Source organism: Hirundo rustica, chromosome 16, assembly GCF_015227805.2.
Source record: "Hirundo rustica isolate bHirRus1 chromosome 16, bHirRus1.pri.v3, whole genome shotgun sequence".
Taxonomy (NCBI): Eukaryota; Metazoa; Chordata; class Aves; order Passeriformes; family Hirundinidae; genus Hirundo; species Hirundo rustica.
In genome coordinates this window covers 9,086,491-9,100,394 of record NC_053465.1, presented here as the reverse complement: position 1 = coordinate 9,100,394, position 13,904 = coordinate 9,086,491, and the positions used below count along the sequence as shown (strand labels likewise).

The following is a 13,904-nucleotide window of genomic DNA, read 5'->3' as shown; positions in this document are numbered from 1 at the left end:
GCTCCAAGATTAAATTTCCTTTTTCAGCCTTTGTGTCAATTATGAGTATGAATAGCCCCATTCACTTCCAAAATCATCCCAAGTCCTGTACACACTTAACCTAAACAAAGGGAATGACAAATTATGTCAGTGTTATTCCGCAGCGCTGAAGTCCAAACCTTGAAATCCTTTAGGAACTTAAAAAGTGGCTGACTAATCCTGTAACCACAAAGACAAGTTATCTCACTGCTATTCTTTTTTCAGTAACTGAATTACAAAGCAAGCTAAAAGGTCAGCCTGTCTGGACAAGCAAGCAAAAAAGAAAAAAAAAAAAGTGCAAAAAAGGAGTACCGTTTGCTTTTAAAAAGCACTTGCTTGCCAGTGGTTTGATTAAATAAAAACAGCAGGGTTTTTTTTTTTTTTTTTCCTTCCCTAAGTGATTATGATTTAATTTTCTTAAGTAAGAGTACAAAAATACCTCTGAACATGGTAAAATAAATCATGTCATTAGGCCATGACGATCTGGCTAGCTGCACAACTCAACTATAAAGTACAGAGCTGACCAACGTGGGTTTTTTTCTCTCTTTTTCTTAAGAAGAGCAATCTGTCAGAAAATGCTGATTCCTTTAAATCAAACAATTTTTTTTTTTTTACAAATCTGAATAGTTTAATGAAGTTCTTCTAGGAAGGGTACATATGTCCATAACAGAGCTCCCCTCCAGTTCCAGGTACCCTTCATCCCTCTCTCCCTTGCTCCTAAGGGCTCTACCTGCTGAAGGATTAACAATTAATTTCTTCCCTCAGGATCACTTATCCTGAATAAAGCAGAACAACTGAAGCAGTATGAATACCTGAACTCAGAGTGATTCATTCATACAGTATTTCTCAGAATGAAACACTAATGTAACTGAAGTGGCGGCCAATTAATTAACACGAAATCAGTACTCGAATACAGCCTTTATTAATGATGTGGAGTAAGAAGCATCATTAGCACATCTGAAGACTTCACACACTCAAATCTGCAAGGGACACTGAAGGCTTAAAACACACAGTTTCTATTTCAAAGGCTTAAGAAAACATCATCCATGGCAAGTAGCCATTATAGCTTTAAATTATTTGGGCCTACTTATCTTAAGAGTATTAAACTTTATTCAACAAACATTTTTGAGTCTTAGACTCCCATTTTAGTCCCAGCTCCAGAAGAGCTGTGAAAAGGGTTTGTTTTCAGGAAGACCCCACATTGTCCATCCAAAAGTGAGGCTTATTACTTTGGTCCAACAGTGCTCTGCCTCCCCTGTTTCAGCCAGGGAAAGGAGGAAACAGCTGCAGCTTGAAGGCAAAGAAGACAAGAGAGAGAATTACAAGCTTTCTGAGGAAAGACTGAATTACAGAGATTTCCAGGGCATTCTGGAAAAATGAACAGCTGCATGTTCATGCAGCTGTCTTTAAAACCAGGGGCATGTGTTTAGTATTTAAGACGCAAGGGTTTTTTGGGACAGTCCCCAATTGAACCATCTCAAATTAACCTGCAGAATTCACTACGAAAGGTTTGCCCAGTTGTTCACTATTACTTGGGTATCCATTTATAATGATCCTGCATGATGGCAGGACACAAAACAAGAAGGATTTAAACATTTCATTTCTGAATAGTACTCATTTCAGACTGTATCCGTCTATATGTGTTAAGCTGCTCTTTCTCTCTCTTCCTGAAGGTCAAAGATTTGCTTATGAATCATAAAATGATTTGTGTTGGAAGGGGCCTTAAAGATTATCCAGTGCCACCCCTGCCATGGCAGGGACACCTCCCACTGTCCCAGGCTGCTCCAAGCCCCATCCAACCTGGCCTTGGGCACTGCCAGGGATCCAGGGGCAGCCACAGCTGCTCTGGGCACCCTGTGCCAGGGCCTCAGCACCCTCCCAGGGAAGGATTTCACCCCAATATTTGATCTAAGACACCCAAAGTTTACACACAGCAGCTATGCTGGCAGTAAGCAGCGCCTCGGTGCTCCTGCAGGTTTTAAAGTAACACAGGAAGAGGCTGCACAAGGTCGAATGCACCAGGTCCAGCAGTCAGAGCTGGGATAACTTTGCTCCTCTCACAGCTCATCATTTCAGGCACTTGTCCAGATGAGACCCTGCCCATTGGGAAGCGTTCACAGAGGCCTGATGGAGGCTTCATCCCCCGGCTTTTCCAGATGGTCCAGACTCCATCCCCCGAGAGGAAATCCAGAGCAGCTATAACAGACTCTCCATGCAAAGAGCCTCCAAAAGGAGCCCTTTCTGCTACAGATGAGAAAAACCTGGACAAGCCTGTCTTTTTAAGCTACATTACCCTTTACAAACATTTGCACTGACAGATGAGCTGGAAGAAGATTTCAGAGGCATTTCAAATAGATCTCGTTTCAGCAGCAGTGTTCTTCCTTTAAGGGAGATGCTGTGCCAAGAACACATCCAGCCCTGAAAACACATCTCAAGGCATAACAAGGCTCAAACATGTTTTCTAAAGAATTCATTGTGGTCATAGAGTATTTTTCCAGCATCACACCTTCAACTACCAATTCCTCTCCCCTTTCTCCCAAAGCAGAAATGCAGCCTTAACCATGCAGCAGCAGTGGAACAAATCCAATAATCACAGACCCAGGAGGAAGTTCTCTTAGTTACTTAGTTCATCTGCAAAACTTTCAGTCAATGTCTTAGCAGATTAAATCTACAGTAGGCAAGGGGCCTCTAAGATAGTCCAGGATGTTGAATTTACAAGTCTGAGTAGTCTGATATGAAGCCGATTTCAGGTTACATTAATTCAGTCTCCATTAAGGGATATGACCTAAGCAACAAACTACAGCAACTCGTTTTACTTCCCACTCACTGCAAGTTACATCTAAAAGCCTCGTGCCACAGAAGGCCTGCTATATACAAAAATATAGCAAAAAAAAAAGGAAAATCTGACAGCAAGTTGTGGCAGAAAGTGCTTTGCAATCAATGTCAGTTTGCACCAAAGCAAAAGCCAGGTGGTGAGCAATGACCCTGTTACCAAATGGAAGAGAGCAGGGATCTATTCTCTTCCCCAGCGGAGACAAGAGTCACGTCTCTGAAGCACCTTTCTCAATTTTAAATATTGCTAACAAATTTTAAAACCAAATGTGGTATATTCTTCTTTCTGTCGTTGTTGTTATAAAGGGAATTTGGAAGGGTTTATAAAACCTACGTACGCAGAACTTGCTGTGAGTCACGCTGGTGGTTTGACACAGCCACGAACCCGATGAGGTTTGCAGTGAGGTTCAGAGTGTCTCCCTCATGCAAATGTTACAGAAGATTCAAGACTACCTAAACAATAAAAGAGGGAAGCAAGCTGCTCCTGGGATTATTTTTAAAAAGATTGTTTGACTACAAGGTGACAGAATGAGCCATTTGTCCTTAATAAAGATGTCACAAGTTAAAAGCATTCGCTGGGAAGAACATACTAAATATGCTGGAACACTAATGCTTAAAAGAGAAATAAACAATTAACAGAGCTTTAAAAATTCTTGGCAGATGGCTGAAGAGGAAAAAAAAAAGGAAATCCATTCAAGGAACGTCAATGTTATGAATCAAGACAGGTGACATTTAAAACCAATGAATAAAACATCAGGAAAACCTGTCTCTTTTTATAAATCATACTTCACAGTGGAACTACATCTACGTAATACATTTCAAGATCCTCCTCAATAAGCAGGAGATACCAGGGGGGTACAATTCAGGTTTGAAAGTTAATAGTTGTCTATCCTGGACTGCCTCCTGTTTGTCAGAAAAACAATCCTTTTATTCGAGTTTGTCTCCCTCCCTCCCACAAAAAAACCCCAAAATTGTAGCCTTAATGCTCTCCCATAGAAATAAATCTTTATTTTAGATTCAGGACAGCAGAAACAAGTATCTCAAGTTTTGTTGTTTTCCAACTAGGGATCTGCCCTCCTTCCACAGGGCTGAGACAGAGATATCAATCAGCCATCCCAGATCTGGCTTTACCTCTCAAACTGATGAATGCTCCAGCAAATAAGTTCACTTTATGTTCAAAGTAAGACTATTGGAAGAAATCAGTGCCTGAGAAGTAATTTTTATTCCAGTCACCACTGGGAAAAAAGAGAGTTCATGATAGATGAAGGGAAGAAACATTTAGACAGAGAAATCCCCGAAGATTCACTCAAAGTGTTCATTTTAGTCCTCAAAAAACGTTATTGAAAAATGCTCTACTTTAACCAAACTTTTTTATTCTTCTACACAAAACTATATATATTCAGCTGAATTTTTTGAACAATCAATCTTCGTTCATCACACAAGGGTCACAGAAACTTGCTCTCTTAGAAAATAAAGAATGTAATCTAAGTTTCATAATAATTCAATAGGAGTCACAAGATTACTTGATTTTCAGTGATGCCATTTGAATGACCTACAAATGTGCACACTCTAATACAGCTTTTTTCCCTCCTGTTCAAGCAGTCAGACACTTTCTAGTGTCTCAGTAACCAACTCAAATTACTACCTGAGTAATTTGGCTGGGAGAAAGGAGGAACAGAAAGATTAGTGCATCTGACACCTTTACCAAGCTGCTTGAAAGGCAGAAGTAAAAAGAAGATAAACCTAAGAGGATGACAGCAAAGTCAGGAAACACTATAAAATGATAGATTATAAAAAGTGACACACCAGCAGCTTTCCCATATAATGCAGGTATTCCTAGCATCTGCCTTAACCCTGCATCCTCAGCACGGCTTCGTCCTACTGCTAGCAGAGACCCAAAAACCAGTTCCAACTAAATAAGAGCCAATTATTCAGTCTGCCATCCTTTTCAAAGCTGGCAATTGTGCAGAAAACACTCTCAAGTTTTTAATCGATTGAACTTTTAAAAGGACAAAAGGTAGTAGAGCTATAAAGCATCAATATTAGATTGCTAACAAATGCTATCCAAATGGATGTTCAGAGAAACCAAAGCCGTTGAATGTTCCAGGTACTGGCAGACAGCGAGCTGCTCACAAGACAAATGACACCTTCACGGACAGAACGCAATAAATTAGAGACCCTGGTCATTGTAAAGCAGCATGTGTTTACTGTTATTGATAAGCAATAAATCACCTGCCCTCCAGCAGTTCCTCCCTATAAATCACCTCCAGTGAAAGAAACAGATGGCTGCAGCATGCAGCCATTCCTCACCAGAGCTGGGAGAGGGAATGAGCCGTGCTGAGCCACGACCACGTTGGCTGCACTTGTTCCACAGGCTGCAGGGGAGCAGCAGCAGCTGCAATTCCCTGTGCCATGACCACGTTGGCTGCACTTGTTCCACAGGCTGCAGGGGAGCAGCAGCAGCTGCAGTTCCCTGTGCCATGACCACACTGGCTGCACTTGTTCCGCAGGCTGCAGGGGAGCAGCAGCAGCTGCAGTTCCCTGTGCCATGACCACACTGGCTGCACTTGTTCCACAGGCTGCAGGGGAGCAGCAGCAGCTGCAGTTCCCTGTGCCATGACCACACTGGCTGCACTTGTTCCGCAGGCTGCAGGGGAGCAGCAGCAGCTGCAGTTCCCTGTGCCATGACCACACTGGCTGCACTTGTTCCACAGGCTGCAGGGGAGCAGCAGCAGCTGCAGTTCCCTGTGCCACGACCACGTTGGCTGCACTTGTTCCACAGGCTGCAGGGGAGCAGCAGCAGCTGCAGTTCCCTGTGCCACGACCACACTGGCTGCACTTGTTCCACAGGCTGCAGGGGAGCAGCAGCAGCTGCAGTTCCCTGTGCCATGACCATGTTGCTGCACTTGTTCCACAGGCTGCAGGGGAGCAGCAGCAGCTGCAATTCCCTGTGCCATGACCACACTGGCTGCACTTGTTCCGCAGGCTGCAGGGGAGCAGCAGCAGCTGCAGTTCCCTGTGCCACGACCACACTGGCTGCACTTGTTCCACAGGCTGCAGGGGAGCAGCAGCAGCTGCAGTTCCCTGTGCCATGACCATGTTGGCTGCACTTGTTCCACAGGCTGCAGGGGAGCAGCAGCAGCTGCAGTTCCCTGCGCCTGAGGTTCCAGCTCTGCCTGTGCCCGGTGGTGCCAGGCTGAGCAGCACCTGGCGCTCCAGAGGGAGTCCTCACTGCCCTTCCCTGGCCTCCAGCCCACTGCCAGCCCTCGTGGCTGGATCCTCCCTGCCTGGAGCACAGGCGCTGATCCACGGGCACTGCCGGGCTGCTGTCTGCCCATAAAACACAGGATAAACCACATATATATAAAAGGTACCACGATCCCAGTGCTCTGACAGCCTTGCTCTGAAAAAATTCCGCTTTCTACACACTTTTCAGAGACTTCGATTTCTTTCTATCACACCAATACCTAACTTGTCCAGCTGGAAGGAAACGGATTCACGTTCACATTTTCACTGCAAACAAACAGCCTCCTGTTCAGGCTGAACAAGCTGAAGACACCATTAGATCAACACACTTTCCTTTTTTGCTGGTAAAGATACCAGAAGTGGGTTTTCATACTTATCTATTTATTTTTAAAATCTCTTTCCAATGTAACATTTTAAATTACTAAGTAAAAGCACAGAAATGAGCATGCAAATAATAACAGAATATCCCAGGTGAGATCAGCATAATGAAACACTGTCCCCAGTAAACAGAAAATTTTATTTTTCTTTACTACTTAAAGAAAAATAATTATACCTGCACTCAGGGAAGAGGAAGGTTTGCTTTTATCTACACTATACTTGTAAAAAAGAAAAAACTAAGCATTGGCTGTTCAATGCCCTGGCTAGAAACTGCTTACAGACACACAAAGAAAATATCATAGTTTCCTATCAAATAATTATAAATGGACATCCAGTTATTCAGCTATTTGAAGGAGACTGCAGTTGTGATACCAGCTCTTGCAATTTAAGATCTCCAAAAGATGCAAATACACTTTTAGAAACTGGACTTAATTAAATTTTAACAGTTCCCTTGATTATTTGCTTCAACCACTTGCCAGGCCATTGCTTTGTTTATTTACCTGGACAAACTACAATTCCAAGTGTGAAATAGGTTTCTTTTGTCCACTCCTTTGTCCCACTGGCTTGGTGGGCCAGCACCCAGCTCCTACAGCTTCCAGCTCGAAGGAGCCCTGGGCAGGACTCAGGGTAAGCAAACAGAACCAGAGGGCACTGTAAGTGGTGTACAGACACTTCTGAAATGAAGAAGTCTCATCTCAACACTGGTCTATTTTAAGGAGCATGTTCCACAGAGGAGTCCCATATGGACAGCAAATTGTGGCCTGAGCACTTTGGAAGCAACAGATCAAACAACTGGAAAAGAGATCTGTAGGTGGGGGAAGAGCTGGGTGTGACCCCACACCTCCTGCAGCTCAGGGCAGCTCCTTCTCTGCCCGTCCCTGACAGGCAGATTGTGGAGACCAGAACTGTCACTTGTACCTGGGGGCTCTGCCTGTGCAGCCCTGAGAGGAGTGGCAGCTGATGAGCTCCTGCATTCTTCCTCCCAATTAGAGGCAATTAACACCTCCTGCTCATCCTTCTTTCTTTTGGCCTGGAAAAATTTCATAAGCCACAGGTCTTGCTTGCAGGCCAGCCCTCCCCAGCAGCAGGGAAACAGATGACACTGTGATCACTGAGAAGTGATGAAGGCTGTTTTGGAATCCAGGGAAATCACGGCAATCTTTCCTGTCCAAAGAAATTCCCATCAGCAGCCAGCAAGACACTGCTCAGAGGGAGCTAAAAAGATGAGCTTAAGACAGGGAATGGCACTCACAGCATGGACACGTGGAGCTGAAACACAGGCTCACTCCCAGCAGACTGTGGGGTGGTGGCACTGGGACCAAAGGCCAGGCAGCTGCCACCTTCCACAGAAACGTGACAAACTGGCCACGTCCACTCCTTCCACCTCTGCAAAGCCTGACATTCTCAAGGGTGTAGGTTAGTTGTATTTTTCTAAGGATGGAAGCTCTTCTCCAAAGTGTTTCTGCCTCAGTGAGACAACCTGTGGATGTAGATCCTCTTCATTAAGCCAAGGAGAGAGCAGGACAGACCTACATCAGGGCTGTTGATAATTGCAGGAATGGGCAAGGTCTGACTCACCAAGACCTTGCAGATGCAAACAAAGTTTTCCCAAAAGAAGCAGCATACCTCTTAGGAAAGAGACATAAGCCTTGATTCTGGTTCTATCCTCCTTCCCAGCGCTGGGGGAGCAGGATGGAGACTGCAGAAAATGAGGAGGTCCTGCAGGGGAAGGGCACTGCCTCCCTTCAGGAGCCCAGCTCCCTCCTGCTGCTCGGCCAGGGCAGCACAGAGAGCAGCCACACACCAAGGGAAGGTGTCTGTACCAACTCAGCCCTCCACAGGCAGCCTTGGAATGGTTGGCAGATGCACAGGCGCTGGAATCAAAGAGAGCCTTGGAGCAAACAGCTCCGATTCCGTGGAGACTTGATGTCCTGCAGAACTCCTGCCCTAATCTCTCTTACAAGTTCATGTCCTACTTGACTTCACGTCCAAAGCAAGCCCCCAGGATAGCAGAAATTCACTGCTAAATGAAAAAAACTATGGCAGAATTACAGCAAAACCTAAGCTCGACACTACAGGTATTAAAAAAACCCCCGCAGTCACATCACGATGGCAAAATTTGAGACTCACCAGGGCCCAACTGCCACTGATTTTTACCCGTGGAATCACACTTAGGAAATAAAATTGAAAAGGTTTCAGTGCTGTCACAGCTCCCATAAGCCAGGAGTAGCTGGCACCTGCTAATTTGCTAACAAAACAGGCTTTCAATAAAAGGATTACCGATGTAATACCAAACATTCATGACTGGCTGGTCCACAAATATGTGCTACAATAGGTTTGGCAACACTGAGGGCCTTTCAAGCAGGGCCAGAATAAAAACAAGTGACAACTTTGGCCACAAGTGATATTAGAATACTGACCTGCTCAGAGCAGTTAAAAGGCTTTAAAAATAGAAATGAGTAAAGGATTTGCTGTATCTAAGGGCAGGAAACACTACAGAACTAAATTTCCTATATGTTACAGTACTACTGGAAGATTAAAGTGAAAAAATGTAGGACATTGTCTAAACAAATCTTCTAGCATTATTAAGTCTGTGCAACAGCATGTGACTAATGCTTGCTGGCAAAATTAAATGCAACTACAAAAATGTTGAGATCTGATTATGGCAATTAGGAATTATCCATATAATGCAGCCTGCCCATTATCAGCCTACCCCTGCAGCAACCTCCTGCTAGAGTTTGTTATATTCTTCCTAAAAGCAAGGATTTTTTGCCCATAATTAGTGTTTTTCTCCCCATGTTAAATAAATGATAATGTTGTTGAAAATATTGTTCGCAGTCAATCAGGGCTTCAAAGATCCTTGATCAAACATGAGAGGGGATAAACATTAACAGCATCAGGCACTGACTAATCATCTAATAACAACTTCTACTTCAGAAATCCATGGCTGGAAATACTTTTCTGGAAATACTCTGGATGAATGCCATCTCTGACCACAACCAGAACACAGCCAGAGCATCACATTTAGGAGGAGTGGGGTTCATCACCTTGCAGAACAGGATCTCTGGGTTTGCAGCCCTGCAGTGGATGGGGTTGACTCAGTCTAACCCTCATCTAACGTGACATTGCCATTGTGATATAAATAGTGTCTTATTTGCCTGCTTCAGAAGAACCATGCTAGTCAAGGAAAGGTCAAACGGTTTTGCCACAGGCAAAAAAAAAGAGGAAAAAATCTTTTGTAATTTAATTTTTTTTCTTTTTTTTCTCTTTTGGAAGACAGGAGACTCCAGGTGCTAGTCACACAGGAGGGAGAGGAATAGAGAAAAGAAGAGAAGGTATATTTATCCAGTCTGCAGAAACAGAAAGCAATAATATTTCAATCATTTCTTAAGGCCCAGAGGAGCTAATATTTACCTGGCATCTCACTGATCTCATTTCTACTTAGAATGCTGCAAACTGTAGAAAAAGGCTGCTCAAACCTGCCTACTTTGGCAATGCAGAAGTTACAGCTGCAGGCAGATCTAGGATGTACTGGATACAACTGATAAATACCTTCTTTTTTCTTATTCAACGGTGCTTATTACATTGATGCTTTCAATTAATAATCATTAATAAACATGACCTCTCCCCATAGATAGTCATCCAATCAATCAGTTTTTAGCCAAATGGGAATAATACATGTTTTTAAGTCTTTGACTACATTGTGCTAGGTGAGCTTGTTACTAACCCTCAGATAAGTGCTATACAAACACCCACGTTATTTATTAAGGCCGCTTCCAAGCATTTTTCTCATCCTACAGGAAAAAAAAAAAAAAAAAAGTAGCTCTTTTCCAAAATTTACATGCAAAGCAGGCTGATACATTTATACACAACTGAACCAGAGAAACCCACGGAGGTGGGAAGTGAAATTCCTACAAATCACTTCACAAAGGTGACCCAAAGGCCAATTCCTGGCTCGCTTTTATTGCTTCCAGCACAGTGGGAATCTGTGCACATGGCAATACTGCAGTACTAATGGAAATCAGTAAACAGGGTCACACATGCCACAAAAGCTGCTTTTCACGTTCTAAAAATATTTGTGGGTCCTGCTTGCTGGAAAGGCAGCGACCTTTGCCGGTGTTGCCTTCACCTCCAGCTCCCAGTGTGCCCAGGGGGGCGCATCCCACTCGGAGGAAACACACTTCGTTATCAACCAAATTAGAAAGTAAAATAATTACAGCGAATTCCCCCCCTTGGGCCATCCTCTGCAGACTACAAAAGACTCCGAAGATACTCGCAAGCAGCCCACGTCTCCTGGGAAATGCCACTCATTGAAAAACAATTGTTCATCATTCAATTAAGGTACAGCACGAGGTGAGTGAGATAAATGAAGTATGTGACTCGACTGGAATCGTGTGTTGGGCACAGGCTCTGCGAGACACGGGCAGCTTGAGGGTTATTTCTGCACAAAACACGTTTATGCAGTGGCTTCATGCCTTGAGACCAAAGATAATGTAGCGCAAAGGGCTGCCAGGGAGGGAATGCAGGAGGTCCCTTCAGCTATTCTTTGCAGCCTGAGGAAGAAATAAGGAGAGCAGGAGCAAAGACAGCAAAATAGCAGCAGTAAATCTATACAATCTACAGAAAAGAGGACGAAAAGCTCCAGCTGTTATCCCAGCCTTGAAGGCAGGCATCTCCTCGAGTTGTGAACAGCAAAGGGATTTGGCTTTGCACACTTTGTGAATATCAGCAGCTACTGCCAGAGTGACAACCTGAACCACAGGCAGCATGAGCGGGCAGTGAGAGGGCACCCAGAGCAAAAAGGGCTGGCAGTGCAAGATCACTGCAGAAAAACGAGGGGGGAACGACATTCGGCATCTCCTGGCTTTTTGAAATCAAGCACGGAATTTTACATCCTCACACACACACAAAAAAATTAAATCAAATTTACGGATTATAGCTCTTTCTTTGAACTTCTGAAAAGTTCCTGAAAATTCTAAGCATGTCAGCATCAGGAAGGAAGAATGAAAATAAGGATTCGAAAAGAGAAATGAAGACAAGCTTGATGTTTGTATAGTAAAACAAAATCCAGTGCCAAAGCTTGAGAAAAACAATTCAATAGTTCTAACACTGTTCCTTGTCAAACATTACGCACTGAGGATTTGAATTTTCCAACTGCCATCTGGAATTTATTTTTTAAAAAATTTTAAATGCATAATAGGGAACTGAAGCAAGACAGCTAATACCTTCATGTCCTCGGGCTTTTTTGTTCCTTTGTTTGCTTTTAAACAAGGAATGTTTACAGATAATGACTGGCTATGAGTACTGAGAAACACATAAAGAAAATGAGTTTTTTCAAAACGCCCCATCCAAATGCATTAATGAGCAACTAGAACCTCCTCAAGTTTCCATTAGTCAGACAAACAAGAAATAGTCTCATGGCAGCTGACTAAAATTCTTAAAGATCATCACATTGATTGAATTTCAAAGTATAGACTTACAAATTCGTAGTCTCCATCCTGTGGTACTTTCCAATCAGATGAATTTTTTGTCTGGCCAGAAACATTCTTCCCAAAGCTATTGATCTGATTCTCCTTCTCCTTCTGTTCAAAGTATTCAAGGAATGATGGTCTGGCTGGCTGCATCGTTTCATCCCTCCCTGGAAATATTAAAAATGAGAGAAGAATAGCTGTTTTGAAAAATACAGTTTTGGTTATACAGCCCTACATCATGCCCAAAAGTGATTTTCCTTTTTTTAAGCACACACTAAATCACACTGCACTGCGAAAGTACTTGCTAAAATACTATTTTTCAGCAGCTTTTCCATCGTAAAACTGACTGCACAGCGAGAAAAGGAGAGCTGAAAGCCCAGCACAGAAGCGATTACAATGCTGGAGGCCTTGCCCTCTAGACCTGCAATCCATCCCTGACAGCACACCCCAGGTAACCAAGCTCATGCACTGAATGCCAGAACCCAACAGCTGCTGGCGAGACAGGCTGGGCTTTTTCATCCATGCACTGCAAAAGAAGCAAGCTTCAAAAATAACCAGTGCTGTTCTACAAGCAGAAAATCACCTCTACTTTTGTGAACAGAGCAGGACAAAAAATGAGGCTTTCAGAGACCACAAACCTTATAAATATCACAAAATCTGCCTTAGGTAGAACTGGTCAAGTTTTCTATATTGTTTGGGTAGAAAGGCTTATTGCTTGCAAAACTTTTTTTCCCCTCTTCTTATAAACAGTAAGTGTTCAAGTTTACTGCCCCAGTTTTATTTTTGTAAATTAGTTCTTCCAAACCAACTTTCTTAGTGGAAGAAAGGCTCAGACTTAGACTCAAACAAGCCAGATATGCAGATTAACCACTCAATTCTAGGCTGCAGTTGAGAAACTTGGGGCAATAAGAATTGGGAGGGTGGCTTCATTTGTGGGGTGATGACAGCACAACAAGGAAGGAAGTGATGAAATGTGAGAGGACGGAAATGCTAATTCCCAACACAGCAGAAAAAGAGCCAAAACAGGAAGAAAACATGAAATTTAACTTCACAGCAAGTCAAGGTTACAAGGCTTCCAACTTCTCCAAGGGAAGATTTCTTCAGAAGAGCAACCAGTCCAGCAGCAGATGCTGCCCAGGCTCTGCACACTTAAACTGGGCTGTCCTGAGTTTCAGCACAGCTAATTCCTTGAGAAAAGTCTCAGTCCAAAGTTAAGAGGCAAGCTGTTAAAACAAATGTGCTTTAACAGGGCTGCAACAGGAAGAGGAGAGCTGCAGACACAGCTGAAGGCTGCTCACAGCTTAATGCCACTGCACCGCTCTTGATGATGAAATCACCAAAGCCTGCGAGCAGCACGGAAGCAAGCACTGCAAGCCACTAAATGGTTTTGTTCTGTAACACGAGGCTCTGTAGAATAAGTTACTCATACTTGGAGCATATGTTTGAGGTGATGCAGAAACCATAATTCTCAGAAAGCAGGATCAGGACTGGAGTTAACAGAAAATGGCATCAGAACAGCCTAAGTCTGGACTGCGGAAAGAAGTTCAGTGCTGAACGCCATACGTTTGAAACAAATCTCATCTGTCAGGCAGACAACCAACCAAGAGTTGAGAGCTTCAAACCAGCACACAGGGGATGTCCTGTGACGGGTTGGCAGGGTCTGTGTAATGCAGAGACTCTCCCACAAGAATCTGCACAGAAGGCAGGCTGTCACAAAACAGCCCTCTCTAAGGACATTCAGCAGTGCTTTCCTCTTGAAAAAATATTAGCTGCTCTGGAAACTCATTAAGATTTAATCACCAAATATTATTCCTGCATATAAAATTGCCACCCAGTGATCCAGAACTTCACTGGCAGACTCTGTCTGAACCTCAGAGAAGTGGATGAAGCCCGTGGTCAGCTACAAGATACTCAAGGAAATTATTTGTCTACAGACACGTTAAATACGGAACAAATTTC

The 13,904-nt window shown here is 43.5% G+C and overlaps 1 protein-coding gene across 5 annotated transcripts in view; it reads right to left on the bottom strand.

Annotated features, from left to right (window-relative positions):
- The window catches only part of STK4 (serine/threonine kinase 4), a 47,905-nt gene that overhangs the window by 12,999 nt on the left and 21,002 nt on the right, over positions 1–13,904 (bottom strand). For 2 of the 5 annotated variants that reach the window (XM_040080120.2, XM_040080121.2), the window contains one exon: positions 11,955–12,112. In XM_040080120.2, the coding sequence (XP_039936054.1) occupies positions 11,955–12,112 (158 nt within the window). Of the gene's footprint in view, positions 1–960; positions 1,309–9,745; positions 11,028–11,954; positions 12,113–13,904 lie in introns of those variants that run through there. The other 3 variants (XM_040080122.2, XM_058422732.1, XM_040080123.2) reach the window with 3 other exon arrangements.